This window comes from Coptis chinensis, chromosome 5 (genome assembly GCF_015680905.1).
Source record: "Coptis chinensis isolate HL-2020 chromosome 5, ASM1568090v1, whole genome shotgun sequence".
Classification (NCBI taxonomy): Eukaryota; Viridiplantae; Streptophyta; class Magnoliopsida; order Ranunculales; family Ranunculaceae; genus Coptis; species Coptis chinensis.
This window is the reverse complement of record NC_141460.1, coordinates 50827118-50852995: the sequence shown is the minus strand read 5'-3', so window position 1 is coordinate 50852995 and position 25878 is coordinate 50827118. Positions and strand designations below refer to the sequence as shown.

At 39.3% G+C, this 25878-nt stretch overlaps 1 protein-coding gene across 1 annotated transcript in view; it reads left to right on the top strand.

The window, feature by feature from the left end:
• The window catches only part of LOC147497825 (uncharacterized), a 30832-nt gene that overhangs the window by 2181 nt on the left and 2773 nt on the right, over positions 1 to 25878 (top strand). Inside the window, exons 2-6 of the mRNA XM_086560145.1 lie at positions 8415 to 8962; positions 9052 to 9444; positions 9521 to 9620; positions 9697 to 10181; positions 10264 to 10346. Coding sequence (XP_086416271.1) covers positions 9437 to 9444; positions 9521 to 9620; positions 9697 to 9906 — 318 coding nt within the window. The 5' untranslated portion in view covers positions 8415 to 8962; positions 9052 to 9436 and the 3' untranslated portion in view covers positions 9907 to 10181; positions 10264 to 10346. The remainder of the gene's footprint in view (positions 1 to 8414; positions 8963 to 9051; positions 9445 to 9520; positions 9621 to 9696; positions 10182 to 10263; positions 10347 to 25878) is intronic.

The window sequence follows — 25878 nt, the reverse complement described above, 5'->3', positions numbered from 1 at the left end:
ATTTGTACTCTAATAACAAGTTACCAATTCACGAAGGTCCCTATCCATGGACACTACTTCTAACCGAACCCTTACGATTCCTAATATGAATTGAATTTCTCTTGGAGGATCAATTATATAGGGTTAAGTAGTACGTTTAATTTAATTTTAATTTAATTTTATTTATTTATTTATTTAATTTTTTTGTTTTTAAAGATTAAGCTGAGGTTAAGGCAGACCCCCACCTGTTATTATTGCAAAAGATTAAACCTTACAAGCCTCCCTAAGAGTTAGATTATTAAAAGGAGGAACACAAAGACTCTATACCGACAGGCTTCAAGCCTAACATACATAATAACATACTAGTCGTCCTGCAATCGAACCTAAGAAAGTAGAGATAGTAGTCCTACTTCCTAGTCATGATTTCTTTAACAATTTTAGGATGATCCTTCCTAAGATGAGTCTGCACTTTCTCATAGTTGCAAAAGAAACCTTCGCAAGCACAACACACAAAAGTGAGTCCCAAAGTATCATCCAATTTTTTTTTGGTGTAGTCTTCAAGATTTCTCATCTTTTTGTTTTTCAGTAACGACTTTACTTTCTTCATCATTGCTAGCGTAGACTCTACTTCTCCTAAATCACGCTCTTGGATCCGCTTGCTTCTTTTTGGCTTCACAGTAGTCCATTAATTTTGATCCTTAGAAGGTGCTACATACCTTGATGAGCTCTTTTGCAAAACAAGTGTTGGGGATACTGCATCCATAAAGAACTTAGTCTCATTCTCTGAGAGATCATCATCTTCATCCTCATTTCCAGCAACTAGCCCTTCATACATGTTTTGTTCTCTACTACATGGCAGTTGGTTAATCGGAATACCTCTAGGCTGACTCTGGATTAGTGTAACCATATTACTCTTATCTTTCTGGTTACTTGAAGTTTCTCTTTGCAAAAAAGTGTTCACATGAGGAGTATCCATAGTTTCACCAATCATATTTACTATAGGAGTTGTTATTTTAGCAGGCACATAAAGTACTAGTTGAAGTCCAATAGAAGGATCAGTTCCAGTCTCATGTACACCAGTATTAAGCTCTTCAACCTCTGTTCCATTCCCCTGAGCACCACTACTCTGGCTATTTGGTTCATGTTGGGCAGTTGTACCAGTGGGCTGCTCCCTGATATCTTTGTCTCTATCATTTCTTATGCATCTTGTTCCTACACCTTCAAAAAGGGCACTAGGACGACTCCTAACTCTCCATATTCTTCTATTCACATCTTCTCCACTTCCATTGCCAGCATACGTTACAATATTCCTCATAACATTCTCATAGCTTACATTAGCATTAGGAGTCATTCTTTCATTCTGCCTTCCTTCCTGTGAACTGGTTACATTGTTAGCATCCAATCCAGTAGATTGTACAGTATTGAGTCTACTAATTCTTCCACTTATGTTAGTCGTATTCAACCTCCTTGAATTTGCATCACCCAAACATTTTTCAGTTTCATGCTCAAACTTTTGACACTTCTCACATCTTTTTGGGATCCAAGGGTACTCAAATGAGAGGATCCGTTCATCTCCTGGTGCTAGTTCAACTGTAAATGAATTTGGAAGCTTGGCAGAAACATTTACCTCAATACATAGTCGAGCAGAATCGATTTGCCTCTTTTGCTTTGTAGCTTCATCTTGACTGAAAGGAATGCCCACCTTGCTAGCTACGAACCCCAAACCATCATTAATCCACAACTCCTTAGGGACGTTGTGACATTTAACCCACACAGGGATTGTTGTTACCATTGCTCGTTGCTTTTCAACACTTCGAGTCCATGGACTAATGATAAAGCAACGACCACCAATAAAGATTGGACCTTCCTCTAAAACTGCTTGACGAGCTTCATTGCTCGAGAATTTGAAGTAGTACGTTTAAATTGGCTTAGATGGAAACCCCAAAACTAGAGCACCCGTTTAAGGTTTTGAACTACATGAATCCCAGAGTTCAGACCACAACATCGTGAACGAAGATTTGGAATTGAAGGCAGAAGAGAAAAAACGAAAAATAGCAGGTGGGGAAGCGAAGTGACAGAGAAGTCCAGAAAGGTAGCAAGTGACCAGGCCAGATCCCCACGCACCTAGCCCACTATAGTGAGAAACCTAATACAATAGCATTCACTTACATAACAGGCTGCCTATTAAAGGTTGTATTTAGTGTTTTTTTTTTCTTTTCAATGATTTGCAAAAATGGAGTTATTGAGAACGTTCATACTACATACTTTACCCGTAATCCATAGTCCATACCTGCAACATATCAATTTTTTTTTTTTATTCCACCATCTTTGGTCAAACATTCATTCCTTTTTAGGTAAAGGATGAGACATGAGCTAGACATACTACTTCCATTATATAATTCTCATCATGGAGATCGGAGCTAGGTTAGTTGTACCTGTTGGAGTTATACCTCACATGAGGAAGAAGGAGAGAATCCAGAGGTGTTTGCGTGAAGAAGTTTGAGCGAGCGAAAGCTCGGAAATGGTCTTGCCCAAGGGAGCCTTGGAGAGAAAAAAAAGATAGTTTTTTTTTTCTCACTTTTTTTTAGAAACATCGGTACTAAACTTTTTCCTGTAGGATTCGAAAAGCGGTACGCCAAGACCGAATTGGCTCGTCTGAGGGCGACTCAAGGCCATGTCCGAAATTGCGTAATTCTATTTCTCTGCAGAACCGCTTTTTTTGGGAGGTATAAAAACAGAACTAGGTTTTGGAAAACCTAACACAAAAAGTCACGAAAAAGAAACCCAATTTTAAGAGAGAGATCAAAATTGAGAGATAACCTTTGCAAAGACAAAAAGGCTGTACAGAGAGAGGAGTGATATAGTAAGGTGGAGAGACTTGAGAGGAGTGATTGTAATCTTCATTCCCACGTTATAAAAAGATTAGCTCTTGTGGAAGTAGGCACCATTGGCCGAACCACGGTACATCTTTTGTGTTGTGGTATGTTTTATATTTTTTTTGCATTATTATTTGTTTGTGATAGTTGTTTAGAGAGTTGGGCATGCTAGGTTGGTTGTAGTGGAAATTTAGAATTTGTCTAGAGTAGTAGTGTGTTCTTATTACAAGTTATCTGTGTAGTGGGGATTGATTAGAATCGTTATTCCCAAACATTACCTTAGATAGATCTAGTAGTTTGTGGAGAAACATGAGACTGCTTCCACCGACTAGCTCTCCTGGCCTGCTTTGCCTTCTTTTTGCTCAACACTGGGGTGATAAACTAAGAGGTCTTCATTTACGAAAGCATTATTCCTAAGGTGTATGCAAGCTGGAAGCCTGAGGTTGCGCCACAATCATCTCCTAAACTTAAAAGCAAACACTTCAAGGGTTCTCATTGAAGTTTCTGTCATTCATGGGGCCTTGTACAGTACATTGAAGATCGGCAAACAGTCGTTGGAGATACATATAAGTGTATGATAAATTAGAGAGAGAGAAATTGATTTGAGAAAATATTTACTTGATTTATTTCTAGGTCTCATACAATGGTTTATATAGAGATTATAAGTTCCTAAGATTGATATCAATCCTTACAATACACGTGAACAGGGAAATAGAAACAAATAACAAAGATCTATACAGTTTTAGAAGGAGACAGTGTGAGTCTGCTTACTGGAACTCGGGCGTGGGCGCGCTCGAAGTTATACGATGTTAGAGCGCGTGCACGCTCTTACTTCTAATACTCCCCCTCAAGTTGGAGAGTGAATGTCAAGAACTCCCAACTTGCAAATTAATCTCAGAAAGGTGTCCTTGCTGAGAGGTTTAGTGAAGGCGTCAGCCACCTGATCTGAGGATGGAATGAACGTAGGAGATAATAACTTGGCTTGTATCTTGTCGCATAAGAAATGACAATCCAATTCTATGTGCTTCGTTCGTTCATGAAAAACTGGATTTTGAGAGAGATGGAGGGCGGCCTGCTTGTCGCAGAACATGTTCATCGGAGAAGGGTGAGAGATGCCTAAGTCATGCAGAAGATACTTCAACCATTAAAGTTCACACGCAAGGCTAGCCATGGAACGATATTCAACTTCAGCAGAAGAACGGGATACAGTGCTCTGTTTCTTTGTTTTCCAGGATATAGGGTTAGAACAAAAAAAAACGTACAATAACCACTAGTAGAACGACGAGTGATAGGGTAACCAGCCCAATCAGAGTCACAGAAGCCAGAGATGTATAAAGAACTATTAGCGGATAAGAGAATCCCTTTGTTGATCGAACCTTTAAGGTAGCGGAGTATATGATGAGCAACATCTAGATGTGGAGTCCGTGGGGACTGCATGAAATGGCTGAGATAATTAACAAAATAAGTGATATCTGGACGTGTAACTATGAGATATAAGAGACGCCCAATCAAGCAACGATAGATAGTAGGATCCTGAAGTAACATGCCATCATCGGTATGGAGGTTGATGTTTTGTTCCATAGGGAACTAAGAAATACGACTACCAGTGGTACCACAATCAAACAAAATGTCCAAAAGACATTTGTGCTGTGTAAGAAATAATCATTCTTTGGAACGAGCTACCTTAATACCCAAGAAATATTTAAGACATCCCAAGTCCTTGATATAGAACTTTGCCTCTTAAAATTGCTTCAAGTTCTGAATAAGAGATGGATTGTTGCCTGTGATCAGAATGTTGTCCATATAAACAAGGACAAATGTAGAATTAGAACTACGAATATTAGTGAATAGAGAATAATCAGACTTAGACTAAGTGAAGCCGACAGTGATAAGAGTGGTAGATAGTTTGGCAAACCATTGCCGAAAAACCTGCTTGAGTCCATATAAGGACTTATTGAGGTGACAAATCTTGTGCTCCCCCTGTTTGGTGAAGCTAGGAGGTAAGGTTATATAGACAGTTTCATCCAAATCGCCTTGGAAAAAGGCATTGTGAACATCCAGCTGATGAAGGGACCAATGTCTGATAGCAGCAATGGAGAGAAGTAATCGAACAGTGACTAATTTAGCAACGAGTGCAAAAGTGTCATGATAGTCTTGTCCTTAAATCTGATTGTAACCCTTAGCAACAAGACGAGCTTTGTAATGCCCAATAGAGCTATCTGCATGATATTTAATCTTGAAAACCCATTTACAACCAATAGGCTTAAGATGAAGGGATAACAGAACAAGAGTTCATGTGTTATTCTGTTCCAAAGCTGTAATTTTAGCAGCCATAGCAACTCTCCATTCTGGGATTTTTACAGCTTGAGAAAAAGATGTAGGAACAACTGAAGAATACACTTTAGACAAAAAAAACTTTATAACAATTAGAAAAATTAGTGTCAGAAACATAGAAAGCCATAGGATATGGAGTGGAAGACCGTGTTACCTTAGAGTCCGATTGGATGAGGTTCGCCAAACGAGGGACTGTAGGTGCCTTGGTGAGAGTAGGGCAGTGATAATCTTTGATGAGAGGTGGTGGGGGGTTTCGCACTCTAGTATATCGAAGTAAGGTAGGAGGGTTGGGGTGTGGTGGCTAAGGGAGTTCCAAAATTGCAAGTGACAAAGCTGACTAAGTGGGAAGATTGTCAAGAGGGAAGGCGTGTGCGCGCTTTGTCTGGACTGGATCAGAGGGCGCGCATGCTCTGTCTCTTAGAGTTACAGGAGGGAGGGCGCATGCGTGCTTGATTTATGATAGATCAGAGCGCGTGTGCGCTCCGTTTACTGGAGTTACAGGAAAGGATTGAATGTCGAAAGTTTCATTGTCTGGGATGGGTAAGGGATAAACTGGCAGATGTGATGGTGGGGAATATAAATGTTGACAGGGGAATACATTCTCATGAAAAATCACAACACGGGAAGTATAAATTTTCTTGGAAGATAAATTATAAATGCGATAGCCTTTCTGAGCATAAGGATAACCAATGATGATGCCAGGTTTCCCGCGGTGATCAAACTTATTTTTAATGGAAGTGTTGTGAGCAAAACATAAACAACCAAAAACACGAAGATGGGCAAGAGTGGGAGGTGTTGTAAACTAAAGCTCATGAGGTGATTTGCCATTTAACAAGGTGCTAGGAATTTTGTTAATGAGATAGCCTGTAACGCCCCAAATCTCAAACAATTATATACCTAAACTACGTGACTTTTCTAGAAAATTTCAGCAGAGTCTCCTCTATATTTTCAACATTTCATAAATATGATAACCTGTTATAACTTAAAAATTTAATAAGAAAATATCCAAACCAAATATAAAACCTTATACCTCAGTCGTAAATTCAACTACTAAAAGATATACTGATTCGTAGAACCAGCCACTTAACCATCTTGACCAATGCTAGTTAAGTCAAGTAACCAATCCTCGAATAAGAATAAAATTATAAATATACGAACATCCCAGAAACCCTAATACACGACTTATACAGTGCAACTAACATACGTACATCTAAGTCCCATAACTATCAAAAGGTTTACGCCTTCAACAATAAGAGCTTACTATAAAACTTTCTAAAATAGATACTGTTTCAGCAAGATTTGCTAAAACACACCAGTTGAGGGTCAGAAGTAATGTTTTTTTTGGAAATGGTGAAGGAGATGGTGGTTAGGAAAAGATGAGACTCGACTTCGGTTTTGAAGTTGCCTACGTACCCAAATGTATTGCTTGGGATCAAGTCTCGATGTGTAGTTCTAGAAAAATGACGAAGGTTGGATTTTATAGGTAGGATTGGTGGTAGTTACTTCCTCGTTCTCCAATATTCCAATCATGGGATGAAGTTGGAGAACTGGCGGGAGAACCGGCCCAATCATAGGATGAAGTTGAGAGTCGGGCGAGACAAGCCGGTCGGTTCGCCTGTTAGAGAACCGGGCGATACAACCCGCTGACAACCGGGATGAAGTTGGAAAATGAAGCGGGAAAATTTGTCGCCTTCGTGGGATGAAGTCGAGAACCGGCGGAGAACTGCTCAATCATGGGATGAAGTTGAGAGTCAAGGCGAAACCGCCAATTCATGGATGAAGTTAGAGAATTGCGGGACAACCGTCATTTCGTGGGATGAAGTTGAGAATCAAGCGGACACCGTTTAGCTCGTGGGATGAAATCGAGAATCGGCCGGGCGGGGAATTTGTGCTTCGTGGGATGAAGTTGAAGAATCTGGCGGGATAGCCGTCACCGTGGGATAAAGTTGGAGAATCGCGGGACAAAATTCGGCTTCGTGGGATGAAGTTGAGAACCGGGCGAGAGAACCGGCCCAATCATGGGATGAAGTTGGTGGAAGTTGTTTCTTGAATGTGGACGAAGTTGTGTAGGTATGTTCGCTTTGAGCATGGGCTCTGAGCGTGGGCTTTATTGTAGATAAGCTCTGAGCATGGGCTTTGAGTGTGGGCTTTATTGTAGATAAGCTCTGAGCATGGGCTCTGAGCGTGGGCTTTGGTAGATAAGCTCTGAGCGTGGGCTTTGAGCGTGGGCTTTTTTGTAGATAAGCTCTGAGCATGGGCTCTGAGCTTGGGCTTTTTTGTAGCATGGACTTTGAGCGTGGCTTTATATTGAATTGGGCTTTTATTGGGCCTCATTTGTGGGGGCCGGAACATCGCCCTCTCTTTGTTACATGGGCAAGGCCTGTGGCAAAGAAGTAATAATTTTTAATGGTACTTGGTAGGTTAGAGACCAATGAATCCCTCTCTTCAGCCACTTTATTTTTTTTTTTTTTAGAAACCAGTGGCAATTCGAAAAAATAGCTTTTTGTGCAACGGCATACAGCGGCAACTACATTATGTTTCTCTTGTATTCAGAGCTTTAAAAATAGTAGCGGCATTCAACGTCATACAGCGGCAAAGGATTAAATTGGAAGGGTTTCTACCCATCAACTTGATCGGCACTTGTTTTAGGCGGTTCGAGTGATCGGTAATAGTATCGAAGTAACGGCTCAAAGAGATCGAGCGGCATGTCTAACTCTTTGGGTCTGCAATTCAGGGATCGGCAAATTATATTGTGCTTGGTTTTTTTTTTTTTTTTTTTTTTTTTTATTTTATTTATAGTTTCGGTGAGTTAGAGAGTCCTAGTGGTTTACGATTCTATGAATTAGAATGTAAATATAAAAGGAGAACTTGATGTCTTGAATACTTATCAGACTTAAAAGATTGAGAAAGATAGGTTTGAGAAGAGAAGAATAAAAGTTTCAATCTTCTTCTTCATGTTCTTGTTTTACCTGTGCAGCAAGGTATGTTCTATTCACGTTAACACACTTTTTTTTTTTTTTTTATTCATAATGAAAAAAAAAAAACGGTTGTCAAGTTATGAAAATGAATTTTTTTTTTTTTTTTTTGAGGAATGTATATTAGGATTTGGATTACCATAAGTGATCGCGAGACAGTAAACCATGTTTAGATCTTATAATCCTGCAAAGAAATTCGTCTTGTTTTTGAGAGAAGGATTAATTTGATACTATTCTATTTTTTTGACAGTATTGAAAATAGTTTAATGGAGAAGAATTATAACTTGAAGAGGAGATGGGGTGATAAGGGGGATTTTAATATGAATAGGGTGGCAAAGGGTATTGATGCAGATAGTTTGAGAGCTAAATATAATATTGGAGATGATGTTTCTATTGAGTATGTTGGAAGCGATATCGACCAAAAGTGTGAAAATGACGAGATAATTTTATTGTTTTCACATTTTTGGCTTGGTTGTAGTGTTCCATTTCGAAAATCAGTTTCCGAATTATTAGCTCGATGGAGATTGCATCCTTTACAATTATCTCCTGGCTATTGGGCTATCTTTGCCCGTATAGCGAGGATTTGTAAAGTTTGTCAAAGGAGTATGTTGTCAGACCTTTTGTTTTAGTTATTGAAGCCTCTGCGGCAAAACAAGGCTTCTTCTAAAAGTTATGCGTTGGGATATCATAACCATCACAACCAAAATTATCGGTTTTATGAGAATGCGAAATTGTATGGTTTTAAGATCAAAGACAATTGGAGGTTCGAAAATATTGATTATCCTAAGAATATATCAGGTAAGATGTTAACTCAATATTCTTATAATTATAATTTTAAATAGTTAGCATCACATTTTGATTATCTTATTTTTTTTTTATTTATATAGGGGATTTTCTGAAGTTTCCAAATAAATCAGTGTTTAGCAGCGAGATGATAAAAAAGAAATTTGTTAGTTTGTTTAGTCATAATGCAGATGTCTATGATCCGTTGTTTCCAGATGATATTGTAGATTATTATCATGATATAGAAACTGGACTGCTTAATGAGCCTAGGGAATTAGCACCTTACTGTGGCTCAAAGAAGAGAAAGAATGTTATTGTAGATGATAGCAAAGAAGATGATGAAGAAGTAGAAGAGATGACTCGAGGATAGTGGACAAGAAAATATTAGAAAGAAGAAAAGAAGCGTCGTCCAAAAAAAAAAAAAAGATGGAAAAGAAAAATCTGGGAGAACTCAAGTAAAATTGAGGAAGGGATTGAGAGAGTCAAGAAATGGTAATGTATATAATATTTCTTTTAAAATATCATATATGTAATACCTATAATATGTTTTGAAATGATGTTTCATTATGACAGTTTTTGTCTTCCGCACAAAAACTACCACGATGTGCTTGATATTGATGATGATGATGATATTGGTGGGGAAGCGATGACTAACAGTATATCTGGACTTGATGTTTGTGTTGATCTTGTTTCTGTGATTTAGAATAATATTTGTTATTGATTGTTTAATGGTTCTTTTGGTAATGTAGATTGAAAAAGTTTTCGATGGTGGAGATACAATGGGTTCAACTTCTGTTGTCAAGATCAATTTTGGAGTGCCAACTCCTTTTGGTGGAAGTAGTTTTGGAGTTCCAACACCTATTGTTGGCACCAATGCTGGTGTTTTGGAGTGCCAACTCCTTTTGGTGGAAGTAGTTTTGGAGTTCCAACACCTATTGTTGGCACCAATGCTGGTGTAGCAACTTCTGCCGATGGCACCATTGCTGGTGTAGGAACTTCTGTCGATGGCACCATTGCTGGTGTGTCGAGTTTAGTATCAACTGTTGTTGGCACTAGTGCTGGATTGCCGACTTCTATTGACACCGATGCAGGTGTGTCAACAGAAGTGTCTACTGTGGTTAGTACCAACATCATTGTTGGCTCAATATATTCTTCAATCGCGCCCGAGGGGATGAGCCGGCGGTTCTACAACGCCGCGGCTCATCACTCCGCACGCAAGCCTTGGCAATTGAAGGTTAGATGTTGAATAGTTATTTTAATAGTATTGACTTATTATTATATATTATTATTTTAAATTATTTTGTCTAATATTTCAGATCCAGAGTTATTGTGTTTGGATTATCAACGAAGTGTAGATTTTGGAAAAACCGTTAATATGTTGAATTCAAAGCTTGCAGAGGTAATTTTTGTGTGTGTGTGTGTGTGTGTGTGTGTGTGTGTGTGTGTGTGTGTGTGTGTGTGTTTTTCACATTATTTTTGTTCTCTTAGGCGTCGAAGCTTGGGGATTGTGCTAAAGTAATCTTAGAAGCTAAAGAAAATTATAAGATTAAAACCAGTGAATATGCGAGATTGAGAAATATTTGGAAGGAGAGAGCGCTCATCTTTCAGGAGAATGAACGATTGAGAGAAGTACTTATAAGAAATGAAGTAGTTTTGCACGACTATGAGATGAAAATGAATATCATGAAAGCTAAATTGTCGAAAACATAATCAAGAAATTGTTGTTCTCGGAGCGAAGGGTTTTGAGTGATGAAGTTGAGATTTTAAAATGTGAGAAATTGAATTGGCTAAACGAGTTTGGGTGAAGGTAGATTAGAGGAGACTACAAGGTACTATTGGAAGAGAATGCATTTTTTGAAGAAGGAGTTAGATGAATATCATGAGAGGGTGGAAAATTTTAGGGTTGGGTGTGAAGAGAAGGATGATATGATTGAGAAGTATCACGCAGTTGAAACTAAGAAATCAAGGCGCCATTGCGTGAAGCATCGGCAAGTGTTGGACTTTGGAAATCGAGAGATTCGAGAAACGGGAAAAATTGCGGCAAATTTGCCGATTATTATACTATGTGTTATAGGAAGTTGGAAGATGTATCACCGTCGGATCTAAAAGGTGTTCCAGTTCCAGTGGAGGATAACATTATGCCGCAACTTCTTGAGTGAAGTTTTTGTTTTTTATTGTTAGGATAATGTGAGGTTAGGTTATGGTTTTTTCTTTCTCGATTATGTTTATTTTTTCCCCTGTATTCATGATATTTGGTTTTTATCTATTTTTTATTAGATTGGTAATCATAATAGGTCGGTCAAAATATATAAGAGTTGGGTAATCTGGCCTTGAGGTAGGTCGGCAAAATAGATATAAGTATTAAGGATAACATAATTGGGGTGTCGCCGCCCCCATAATAATAACGTAATAAAATTTGGGGTGTCGCCGCCCCCAAAGTGTAATGATAACATAATGAAATTTGGGGTGTCGCCGCCCCCATAGTGTAATGATAACGTAATGAAATTTGGGGGGTCGCCGCCCCCACGATAACGTAATGAAATTTGGGGTGTCGCCGCCCCCATAGTATAATGATAACGTAATTAAATCTGGGGTGTCGCCGCCCCCATAGTGTAATGATAACGTAATGAAATCTGGGGTGTCGCCACTCCCATAGTATAATGATAACGTAATGAAATTTGGGGTGTCGCCGCCCCCATAGTGTAATGATAACGTAATTAAATCTGGAGTGTCGCTGCCCCCATAGTGTAATGCTAACGTAATTAAATTTGGGGTGTCGTCACCCCCACAGTGTAAGTGTAATGATAACGTAATGAAATTTGGGGTATTTGATTCCTAGTTAAAACGAAAGATGGATCGAACTTTATTGAATTATGAAATGATTACAATGAATGAAGAACAAAACATTCAACGATAAAACTTTTTCAAATGAAAAGCATTCCATGGCTTGACAAATTTTTCTCCAGTGATTCTACGAAGGAAATAAGACCCTTTAGATCTTTGGCCTATCAATGATGAACGGTCCTTCCCAATTCTCCTCGACAACTTCCCGGATTCAATGAGCTTCGTTTTTGGCTAAGTACCCGATCTTACGGTTCAAAACTCTTGGAGGCTAAGCTTTCTATCATATTTGGCGCGTTTCATGTCTGCCTGATATTTTATTAGACATTGTAAAGCTTCTTCTCGAGTTTTATCGATTGAGTCTGCCACCAAAGTTAGAGCAACATCATTGTTTCCAGTTAGTACCACTTCTGTCCTTGTAGTTGGTGCAATTAATTAAATCGGAGGACGATCCATGCCATAAGCTAGGTTGAAAGGGGAAAGATTGGTAGAATGCTTTGACCGGTGCGATAAGCCCAAAGCATTCTTGGGTAACTCTTTAACCCAATTTCCTTTTGCTTCATTAAACTTCTTCTTCAAAGTCGAGAATCGCCTTATTGGTTGCTTCGCTTGTCCATTTGCTTGTGGATAATATGGAGCGGAAAAATTATGCTCTTTTTATTTTTAGTGAAAAAATTTGTGAATTTCTTATGTATCAAATTGTTTACCGTTGTCGAGACGATGTTAGATGGAATTCAAAGCGACAAATGATGTCTTTCCATAAGAAATGCCATACATCCGTTCTTTGAGATGTTGACAAGCGGTTGAGCTTCTACCCATTTAGTGAAATAATCACGCAACCAATAAAAATCGTTACACTTCCGTGAGCCTTTGGTAGGGTCCCACAATATCCAAGCCCCATTTCAAAAAAGCCAAGGGCTTAGAATGGGTGGAGTTCCGTTCTTTGGGAGTTTGCCCATATTTGCATGTTTTGACATGGTATGCATTTTTAGGCAAATTCACCGAAAGTGTCTTTGCATGCTAGGCCACCAGTATCCTTGAGTCATGGCTTTATGTGCAAGACTACATCCCCCAGAATGGTTTCCACAAAGTCCGAAGTGTATTTCTTCGAGAACTAGATGACCTTGATCTTTGGAAAGACATATGAAAAGAGGACTGAAGTTGTTTGCTTTCCTATAAAGTAGGAGCTTGCCTTTAGAATTTGGAATTATGACAAATTTCCAGGCATCTCTCTTAATTTTGTAGGAAAGTGAGGAATCCTCAGGTAGAGTTCCATGTTGCAGAAATTCTAAATAAGTAGGTCTCCAATCATCTGGTGAAGAATCACCGTCGATAGATTGGAGATCCAAATGTGGTACTTCTGGAGAATTATCTGCTTCATGGGACTCATCTTCCATATCAACATTGCTTTGGTCGACATCTTGTGTGAGTGGAGAATCACTCTCAAAATGATGATCGGCCAAATCTTGATGGTCGGCTAAATCTTCTTGAGCTGCTTCCTCTGAGTGAGATTCTGAACTTGTGCCGGCCAATTGAGCTAGCTCTTCTCTCTTTCTTTTCCTCGTTGTTACGGCATTTACTTGCTCGAATTCGAAATGCCGAGATGTCGTTTGGAAATAGCATAGATGAGCAATATATAAGTTTTGAACATTTTCTTCTATAACAGTTATGCTTGGAAAATGTTGGAAATCAATATAGATTTTTCTTTCATTGTTAACATCAACTGCGGCAGAGAGATATGCTAAGGCATCGGTGTGACGATTATCATTGCGAGAGCGTTGGTGAACTGCAATGGATTTGAAATGAATGGATAGCTCATGCATTTTTCGGACATATGCAGCCATCCTATCATTTCGAGCAACAAATGATCCGCCAAATTGATTCGCAACAAGCTTTGAGTCAGTGAATAACTTGATCTTTGTCGCCCCCCAGGTCAAGTGTTGTTCGCATTGCATAAAGAACCGCTTCATATTCAGCTTCATTGTTTGATGCGCAAAATCCGAGGCGAACAGATTTTTCAATTTTCTCGCCATCAAGTCGGATCAAAACACAACCAAGACCTGAACCTGATTTGTTCTTGGAACCGTCCGTGTGTAGAATCCATAAAACTTGTGTATGGATCAGCCAATCCTTGTTGTGGATTAGGAGGAGGTTCCTCAAACTGCTCTTCCATGGTCGGTATGTCATCGACAGGAAAATCGACCATAAGTGATGCCATTGCGTGACCTTTCTCAGATGATTGGGCTTTGTAGATAATCTCGTAGGCACTCAAATATGTTTCCCATTCTGCTAATCTGCTCGAATCAGCATTTTGAAGAACTTTTCTCAAGGGGTATTCAGTGTAGACATTGATGATACGCCCTTAGAAATAAGGCTTCAATCTTAGTGCACTATGGACAAGTGAGAGAGCTATTTTCTCAATCGGAATACCTTTGCTTCCGAGTCGTAAGGGTCTTACTTATGAAGAAAAATTGGTTGTTCATTTTCATCATCAATGAATAAGAGGCGGCACTCACGCCTATTTCGATGCCGCCAAATAAATGCCAATTGTTTGTCCGGTGGTCGGACTAGCAAGAATTGGCGGCTGTACTAGGTATTCTTTCATTTTCTGAAAAGCTACGTCACACTCATCTGTCCATTGTGGGGATCCCTTAATGGCTTGAAAAAAAGGGTGGAGCCAATCTGAATATTTTGAGATAAATCTACCCAAAGCGGCTATCCTACACGTAAGTTGCTGGATCTGCTTCTTTGTTTTTGGCGAGGGCATTTCGGTAATTACACGGATTTGATCAGGATTAGCTTCAATGCCTCGTTTGGTCATAAGAAATTTACCCGATGCTAACCCAAATGCGCATTTTGTTGGATTTAGATGTATTCGAATATGCACAAGCCGATCAAAGAATTTTTGCAAGTGATGAAGGTGAGAAGACTTTTCATGCGACTTGATGACCATATCGTCAATATAAGCTTCCATAAACTTGCCTAGGAAGTCTGAAAATGATGTATTTATGAATTTCTGATATGTTGCCGGTGCATTTTTTAGACCGAAAGGCATTACCTTATAGCAAAATAAGCCTTGGTCTGTTATGAAAGTTGTAAGTTCTTGTTCATCTTCAGCTAATGCAATTTGATAAAATCCCATTGAGGCATCCATAAAAGAAATTCGTTTAAACCCTGAAGTGGCATCAACCATTTTAGAAATACGAGGCAAGGGATACGGGTGAACAGGACATTTTTTATTGATATCAGTAAAATCAACACAGATTCTAAGTTTCCCATTTTTCTTAGGGACTGCTACTACATTGGATATCTATTTCGGATATAGTACAGGCCTAATAAAATTAACACTTAGAAGTTTGTCGATCTCTTCTTTTACTTTGAGCTTTCGATTGGGAGCCATTCGGCGAGGCTTTTGACGCACTGGCTTTTGTGTTTTGTCAATATCCAGCCTGTGACATGCAAGTGAAGGATCAATCCCAGGCATTTGTTCAACTGTCCTCGCAAACACTGTGTAATTTTTCTTCAAAAGCTCAATGAGTTCATCCTGTTCCTTCTTTGAAATTTCCGCATAAATAAAAGTGGTTTCTTCTTCCTTGTTGCCGATCTGTACTTCGAGGAGCCTGTCGATGGTCGGGGGGCCACCTAAACGCTACTCCATAGCGTTTACCCGGCCAATGGAATTTTGTAATTGCTATTTTACCCCATCGACATTTAGGATGGTGTTGCCCTTGACTTCCGAATCTTTATAATCTTCGAGTACAGACTCATGGCACTTCAAAGCTGCTATCTGATCACTTCTAACTTTGCATACCATACCATCACACCAGAACTTGATAGCCTGATGGAAAGTAGAAACGACAGCTCCCATTGAGTGGATCCAATCTCTTCCCATAATGACATTGTAGGAGGAGTTACAATCCATGAGAAGAAAATCAATTGTAACTTCTTTGTTCATTAATGTCACCGAAAGAGAGCATCTACCAATTGATTTTGCTACTGTCCCATCGAAGCCTATGATTGGATTTGGATCGGGAACTATCATTTTCTCGGGGAGATTGAGTCCTTTGTAACAACGCTTGTAGATCACACTTGTCGAACTACCAGATCGATCATGATTTTTCTCGCACACGATGAATTCCAACAAAAGCTTGTATTACAACAAAGATCATAATGAGGATGGTGCACTCTTATCGATCGATTGTCGGTCCAACAGAGGTCCTTCTTCATAAGTCTCCGCATCCCATACCGTGGAGAAAATCATATCCACTATAAACATAGTGGTGGCTGAGATCAGTGATCTTGGAGTGATTAAAATTCTTGCGCTGGGTGTTAGACATTGAATCAACTCTGGCATGACCGACTTTGATTACATTGTGTGCGGTCGCGACTAAAGCTTGTTTCGTTTTACACAACACATAATCCTGAAGCATACCTTTCTCGATCAAACCTTGAATTCTACCCCTTAGAGATCGGCATTGTTCAATTTCATGACCAAAATCATCATGGAATTTGCACCACAGTGATTTGTCACGTGTAGCCTTGGTATCTTCTGAGAGAGGAAAAGGTGGAGATAAGATATTCTTTCCCTTAATCTTCTCATAGATAATGATACTTCGTTGAGGGTGGTAAGCTTTAACTCGGGAAGTTTCTTTTGTTCTTTGCCATTCCATTGTTGTGGCCTACCATCACTCTTGGACTTTTGATCGGTTGTTTATTGACTCTGTTCTTGCGACTTGCTTATTCGATCCCTATCTCTGTGAACTCGTGCTGATGCATCATCTTTAACTCGAATGAACTGTTGAGTTCGAGCAAAAAGTTCATAACGAGTTGTTGGGACGTCTTTTACTATAGAGTTGTAAACGCCGTATCTGTCATAATTAATGCCTTCCTTGAAAGCATAAATGACAAGAATATTAGATGCATCGGGAATTTCAACAGTCACTTTTCGAAATCTCGCAACAAACTTACTGAGCTTTTCGTCCTTTTGTTGTTTTATACTGAATAGAGAATCAATATTTTTTTGTTCTTTCCAATTGTGACGAAAATGCTCGGCAAACTTATATGCAAGGCCAGTAAAATTGTGGATGGATCTTTCTGGAAGCATGTTAAACCATCTCATCGACTCAATTCCAATGAGTGTGGACGGGAATAACTTGCAAAGAAGAGCATCGTTGAAAGTCCATAAAATCATCTTGTTTCTGTAATTAACAAGATGCATCAAAGGATCTCCATCAATCTCATCATACTTTTCATTTCGGCCGCCAAGTCCTTATGATGAACGGTTGTTTGATTCGAGAGAGAAGGGAGAATCGATACCACTCTCTATAGCAAGATTTCGTGATTTTGTTTTCTCGCGGACTTATTATCATTAATTAACGCCTTCAAGATCATTTTCGTGGAGACATCGCTCGAGAAAATGGAACATTCTCTTGACGATGGTCACGACCGAACTGTGGACGTTTTTGGCCAAGATTTCTTCGAGGAGGAGGTGGAGTGAGTTCTCGTTGACCGGCCCATGCAGTGAAGGTGACCGAGCCGAGAGAAGTTTGGTTCCTTCGTCTCCTATGGTGAACATCGGAGAATACTGACGAGTGTCGGATCTCCACAACCATTTTCTTGACCTGATGCAAGTGAGTCTCCATCTCCATGGCTACCATTGTCAACATACTTTGGCCGACAATGAGCTCTTGGATTGGGACTACAACTTGAGCGACTAGGTTGTGAACTGGAACTGCTTGGTGAATAGTGCTACTGTCGAGATCGGCGCATACTGCTATTGCGACGAGGACTTGCAGTGGCTTGCCTACCCCTTCTAGAGCTTGGGGTTGGAACTTCATTGGTTTTTCGTTAGTTGGGTAGTCTATCTTGCCGACCTATATAGATATTTTGCCGATCTCCCTTGGTACGGTTCGAATCGGCAAAACCGGTTTTCATCATGAGATCTTTTGTGAGTTGGTGATCCCTCACAGGGTGGTCGGCATCAAGGTCGGTAGAGGAGTTTGTGGATTCGCTTACGATTACACTGGAAAGTGTAGGCTTTCGGCGTTGCACATTCTCGCTTGCACGGCCTTTCATGTTTACTTCGCGACCTCTTCTCTTGCGCGGAGTTTGTACTCGGAGTCTTTGACAGAGATGCTGTAGTGTTCAAACGATCCCAAACACTTTTTGCCGTGGACCCTGATTCATCTTCAAGAGGTTGACGCAGCTGTTTCTTCAGATTGTTATTCTTGCTCTCCAATTGTCGGAGACGACAGTCTACCTGAGTTGATGGATCGGATACATGAATACCCACTCTCTCAGTCGCAGATGGCCTAGGACCATCGGACTTGGAAAGTGAATTCCCGCCAGTGAATCTGAATGTTTGAACTTGTGCGTAAAAGGGATACTTTCACCGTTGTTTGTTTTTCGAGAAGCCATTGACGTAACTTTTGTTTTATGGTTGAGGGTAGGACCACAGACGGCGCCAAATATGTTTCAGCAAGATTTGCTAAAACACACTAGTTGAGGTGGTCGGCAATGTTTTTGGAGATGGTGGAGATGGTGGTTGGGAAAAGATGAGACTGGACTTCGGTTTTGAAGTTGCCTACATACCCAAATGTATTGCTTGGGATCAAGTCTCGATGCGTAGTTCTGGAAAAATGACGAAGGTTGGATTTTATAGGTAGGATTGGTGATAGTTACTTCCTCGTTCTCCAATATTCCAATCATGGGATGAAGTTGGAGAACTGGCAGGAGAACTTTCCAATCATGGGATGAAGTTGAGAGTCTGGCGGACAACCGTCGGGCCGATGGGATGAAGTTAGAGAACCGGCGGACAACCGGCCAACTCGTGGGATGAAGTTGGAAAATCGACGGACAAATCGTCACTTCGTGGGATGAAGTTGAGAATCCGGGCGGGGACAAATTGTCGGCTTCGTGGGATGAAGTTAGAGAACTGGCGGGGACAACTATCACCGTGGGATGAAGTTGGAGAACCGGGAGAACTGCTCAATCATGGGATGAAGTTGGAGAGTGGCGGGACAACCGCCGGTTCGATGGGATGAAGTTAGAGAACTGGCGGGACAACCGTCATTTCGTGGGATGAAGTTGAAGAATTGGCGGGACAACCGTCACCGTGGGATGAAGTCGAGAATCATTTGTCGGCTTCGTGGGATGAAGTTGAGAAACCGGCATGGACACCGTCAACTTGTGGGATAAAGTTGAGAACTTCATGGATAGCCGTGTCACCGTGGGATGAAGTTGGAGAACTAAGCGGACACCGGTTGTCATCGTGGGATGAAGTTGAGAACTGGGGGAGAACCGGCCCAATCATGGGATGAAGTTGGTGGAAGTTGTTTCTTGAATGTGGACGAAGTTGTGTAGGTATGTACGCTTTGAGCATGGGCTCTGAGCGTGGGCTTTATTGTAGATAAGCTCTGAGCATGGGCTCTGAGCGTGGGATTTTTGGTAAATAAGCTTTGAGTATGGGCTCTGAGCGTGGGCTTTTTGGTAAATAAGCTTTGAGCATGGGCTCTGAGCGTGGGCTTTGAGCGTGGGTTTTTTTGTAGATAAGCTCTGAGCGTGGGCTTTTTTGTAGCATGGACTTTGAGCGTGGGCTTTATATTGAATTGGGCTTTTATTGGGCCTCATTTGTGGGGGTCGGAACATATACAAAAGAGAAAGATACTAAAGCGTTTTGCCAAGTGCCAGATCACTTGAGTACCAAACTAATATCGGTTAAACAAACTAAACAAATAAAGATATATCTAATATAGAAACTGGGTGGACACAAACACAACTAGAATTAATGACACTCATAGCGATAAATATCTAAGTTATAGTAAAACTTACTCTCGCCCATTTCTCATCCTGCCTATTCAGAACCAAATAACATAATGCACAACATTAAACCTGAATCACTTAATCTCAGTTCTTCCAAGCAAAATACGTGAGGACCCAATATTAAACATATCACACTAAGCACGCTCTAACATATATAGTTAGAAAATAAAACAACGATCAAACATCAGAAACAAAGAACTCTACGGGGTGGCTGTGCCAGGTGGCTGCCTACGGAAGCACCTGTGCTAGGTGGCTGCCTACGTACCCTTTCAGAGATCAAGCCATACGTAGTTCTTCCTTTAGAGCTCGACAGTTCAATACTAGAACTCACCATTTCGATACTATCATACAATGCTCATCTAAACTGTACACGTAACAATTCATTCACCAATACAAACCAAGCTAGTCATGAATGTCAATAGAATGACAACGAGGTAATACATAATAGATTGAAACAACAATAACTTAAATCATCTCCGACAACTAATAAATTTCGAGATCTAACGGATCATATATTCATATATATATTCCTACTCCTAACAAATAAAAGGAATTAATAGAATATAAAGGATTGACCATTAACCGGGTTTCTTCTTATACTCCCTTAGTCTTATTACCAATTAAATAGCCTGACCCTTGCATACCGATTCTCCAAGAGCAACCAAATAATAGATCATAGAATAGGTTAGCATGGATTTCCCCAAGTTAGCTTTCCTTTTTCCCCTCTAAGTCACTTTGAATTTCCAAGCCAAGAGCTTTTATCGATCTCCAAAACCCTTAATCTTTCTCTCCCTCTACATCTCGAGAGCTGGTCTCGAGAATCCCCAATTTTTATATTTTCCCAATAACTTCACTTGGGTGTCTGGATCGCACCTAACTCAACACAAAAATATAGCACAAGGTCCACACATAAGACCCAATGTAATTAAAGTTCGGCCCAATATAAAACATGGCCCAACAGTAGCAAATTTAAATTTTGGGGTTTTACATAGCCTGCGGTGAGAATGCATTCACCCCAGAAGGATAATGGGAGATGAGCTTGAAAACATAATGCTCGTGCAACGTTGAGTAAGTGATGATGTTTTCTTTCAACAACAACGTTTTGTTGGAGAGTAGCAACGCAACTACATTGGTGGATAACCCCATGTTTGGAAAAAAATTGTTGCATGTTATGGGATATAAATTTGGAAGGACTTGGATTTCATGAAAATGGTCATCAATGTTGCTATGGCCAGATATGAGTGAATATATTGTAGAATGAAATTGAGTATGAACCATGACAAAAAAAGATTGTAAATGCATGACAGTTTCAGATTTGACAGTCATAAGATAAATCCATATAGCACGACTAAAATCATCGACAATAGTTAAGAAAAAACGAGCATTAAAATAGGATGGTAAATGAAATGGACCCCAAATGTCACAATGAATCATTTGAAAAGGTCTAATAGTTTTTATTGAACTATGAGAAAAATATAACGTGTTTGCTTAGCTTGCGAACATATATTGCAAGTAGCATTATTGGAACAAGAAATGAAAGGAAACTGCTTAGCTAAAATCTGCAAAGGCGTGGAAGAGAGATGTCCTAAGCGATAATGCCATAAATTATTGGTGGTGGAGTTGTGGGATGAGCAAACGGAAGCTAGTTAGAGATGGTAGAGACCCCCATTAAGCCGGACCAATCCAATCTTCTTCTTCGATAATTGGTCCTGAAAAAGGCAAGAATCATTAGTGAACGTGATAGAGATAGGGTGAGACTTGACTAGTTCACTAATGGAAAGCAAGTTAAAATAAAAAGTGAGAACAAATAGAACGTTGTCAAGACACAATAGAGGAGAGAGAATAACACTACAAACATGAGTAATTAAATGATCTGTTCCATCCGGAAGTTTAAGAGTAGAATGTGTTAAACAAGTATGATAATGAGAAAACAGATGTAATGATGAACAAACATGATTGGTAGCACCAGAGTCAATGATCCATATGGATTTAGAAAAACACGAGAGAGAAATACATGTCAGGTTTGCTTGTGAAGTGGTGCTACCTGAATCAAGCAAACTGAGAAGTTGGTTGTATTGTTCTGTGGAGAAAACAGGAGAATTGGAGTCCGTAGCAACCGAATTGGCTTGAGCAGGCTTGGGGGGATAACCGTGCAGTTTGTAACATGTACCAATATAATGTCCAACTCTGGTTGCCCTATATCTGAGGGCACGCGCGCTCGAGGCTATTACGAACCAGTGTTGTGTTGCGGAGGTTTAGACGAGCTTGATTTCGAAGAAGAAGCCCAGTTGGTCTTTTGAAAGTGGGTACTTAGGGCAACATCGTCTGGAGCAGAAGGAAGAGAGAGTACATGAATCTCTTGTTGCTTCTCTTCCTGTCGGATCCATTAAGAGAATTTGATTGCGAATGGATTGAAAACGAGCATCTAGGTCTTGCATGAATTTCATAGAGCGACCATCTTCAACCTCTTTGGCAAAAATAGATGCATGACCACAAGTCAAGCAGACATAGTAGACAAAGAACTTAATTCATCCCATAAGGATTTAAGTAAAGTGAAGTAAACAGATACTGGACAATTGTCTTGTTTGAGAAGAGTGACGGAATCCTTCAGTTGAAAGACCTTGGGTGCATTAGTTTGTGAAAAATGGTCACCTAGATCTTTCCAGATTTTGGATGCAGAGTCGGCATAGAGGATGCTTCCATGGATATCTAGAGTAACAGAATTGAGAATCCATGAAGCAACGAGGTCATCACATCGCGACCACTTAGATTTTTCTTTGGGAGTATTGGGAGGTGTGACAGAGCCATCGACAAAACCAAACTTATTTTTTGCTCGAAGGGCTCTAGAGATAGACCATAACCAAGTCGGATAATTGTCACCGGATAACAGGGGAGAGACGAGAATAGCCGTGGGACTATCTGAGTGGTGTAGAGGAGGCGGAAGGTTAGAGCGGTTAGGGCTAGGGTTTGGATCGAAATTAGGCTGATACCATGATAAATTAGAGAGAGAGATTGATTTGAGAGAATATTTACTTGATTTATTTCTAGGTCTCATACAATGGTTTATATAGAGATTACAAGTTCCTAAGATTGATATCAATCCTTACTATACATGTTAATAGGAAAATAGAAACAAATAACAAAGATCTATACAGTTTTAGAAACAGACGGTGCGAAATCAAGCATCGAACTTGAGGCATGGCGTGCTTTCGAAGTTATACGATGTCGAGGAGGCGTCGTCTTCTTTTTTAATAGGTATGCCTAACCCTATTATCTGTTTCAAAAAAAAAAAATACTTGGAGGTAAAGCTCAGGAAGAGCATAACATATCCCAGATTCAATCTGACCCAAAGTAAGTATGATTATGAAGGCTCCATCTATAGGAAATTAATTGGTGTCGAAGAGCATTATGTTGTGGCTTATTTCAGCACATGTTTGAAGCTAGGTACTTGGAAGGTTTCTCTGGACAAAAGGAATAAAAATTACAAAGAAATCATTATATTCCAAGTTTCCAACATTAACAACTTTATCAATGTATCATTAGCACAATTTCCTGACATATAATACATTATATATTACTTAAAAAACTTGGAATAGGTGTATGGCTCCTCCACTGAAGACATAGACTTCAAATGTTAAATCTGATCTAAGTTCAATTCACGATCGAAGACCTAACTACCTGGAAAAAAAAAGCCTGCATAATAAACGAAACAAAAGATACAAAAAAATCCAGCACAAACAGTACCACAACAAGCATTGCCCCATATAATATTCAAGTCCGATCCATGAGAAAGAGAGAGAGACCAACTTCTCTACACTATCAGTATCATATCACATATCAAGTTGAAAGAGATGAACCAGAGCTAATTAACCAAATTAACACAGAAAAATTACTTGTGATTGTTATATAGGGATGCATGATTAGACATGCATTATATAGAGACTATACATGCACCTTGATAAGGAAATTAAGAATTCTTAAAGATGAGAGAGAGAGAGAAACTCACAAGTTATTAGAGAGGTACGTCTTCATGGTTGCTTGGTTGGTAGTACTTCTCGTGAGAGAGACGGACAGAGAGAGAGAGATAAGGAGAAACACCATTCTCACTCTCTCTCTTTCTCTCTGTCTAACTCTCTCCGAGATTACTCCATTATCACCTCTGTCACACCCCCAAATTTCCAAAAAATTTAAAATAGGGAATTATCCACACCCTATTCCATCTTCTGAAAATCCAGGATGAAACCAAACCCTAATAACCCATTATCAACCACGATATTAAAATATGAGATCAAATTAAAATCAAAAGAACAACTCTTAATGTACAAATTCAAGAATTTCGAAACAACTCTATTACATCTGTTTCAAATCAAGACTTTATACTTCATATAACTTATACCAGTAAGACTCCAAGAGCGAATCCAAATCAAGTGTCTTCATCCACTGCATTCTACCATCTATGTTTCCAAGAACACACCCACGTTGCAAAAGAAAGCAAACATGGGTCAACAAATTGAATTTGCTGGTATGAGTAGACCAACAACATAAAAACAATTCCATACTTTAATTATCCAAACAAACACTTTATATGTACCCATAACTTAACCATTCTTAGCTTGGAAGACAGGTAGTTCCGTCATTTCAACCGGCATAGTTTCTTCCCAAACAAGACATTCATTCTATTAACTCATGATAATAACTCATTTTAACTTAGTAATTGAATTAAATCTTACCGATATCCCCTTCTGTATAAGGGTACGATAACATCCCTGCACAAAATATCATTAAGTCCTACCCTCCTGCAAAACAAAGTTAGGTTTCCCAAACCTAAACATTTAATTCATATATCTACTTCTCTCATAATACCCATGAGAATATACAATCTGACATAATATATCATCAATATTAATATTCAAGTCCAACAACTCGCTCATACTTAAAGCCAATAATTTTCTTAAAAACCACTCGTTTACTTATGAGAACGAGGAAATATATCACAACTAGGGAGTACATTCATCCCTCGTGAGTATTAACTCACACAAACCACGTATACATTTCTCATAAGAAATCATATACATCATAATATATAAATATTCATATGCAATAACTCAGTCACATGTAAAATCAATATTTTTACTTTGTTTATTAATTATCTTGTTGACTAATTTATTCAAAGACACAGCCCAACCTTTAGTTCCTACTCCACGATTTGCACTACACACATTTGCCAAATCACACATATCCGTGTGCCTCACTCACACCGAGTACCACTACAAGACATATGTCCCAAGCGGGATATCGCCTCCAGAAAACATACTTTCATCTTGTAAACTCGTAACTTGTGAGTCACAACCATCTCTGGGCTTTCCATACACATAATCACAAAGCCTCCTTTGGGCATAACAAAATATCAGGTCATTCATGACACATTTAATTAATACCTTGGGTCATTCCCGCCACATTCAAAGAATACCCATCATAATACTAATAGGTCATTCATGGCACATTCAATGAATACCTTAGGTCATTCCCGCCACATTCAAGGTATACCCACCTACATTCCCGTACATTCAAGGAATACAGCCAACCCACAAGGCGAATGCCTTAGTTCCTCTTTAAGGCGGCTTTTCACATGACATCATTAGTCATAAACATTTCTTTTCATCAAAGAGGCGTGGAGAGATCTAAAGATGTGGGCGACACATTTAATTTTCACCGGACACTTTTACCCCAAATTTTAACACTCAAGAGTTCTCATTTATTATAATATTTTCATTACAAAACAAACACCGTCTCAAACAATAGGATCATTACTAAAGATTCCAAACACAATAACTAATCAACTCATCTCATTATCAATTATATAAATCATAGATATCAAAATGTTCAATCAGGAATAACGCATTAGTTAAATGTCTAGCTTGTGAATACATTTTAAACCACCACAATCACGTACATAATTAAGTACTAACTTTATACACATATAGTTATCACAATAACTAATAACTAATATTAATATATAATATAGTGTAGTGGCTGTACTTTTGCTCAAAGCTGCCTACGTATCCAAATCTTTCAAGATTGGAATCAAGCCTTCGTAGTTCTTATCAGCCACATAGTCAATGCTATAGTTTTTCCTACATTCATCCAAATGACATGTAACTTAATTATTTAGAAACTAAGGTATGTAGATATACTTTTTCATGTAGAACTCGAAATTCCAACCTCAGCCCATCTAGAATAAAACTTAGGTCGAAAACGGTAAAAATCCT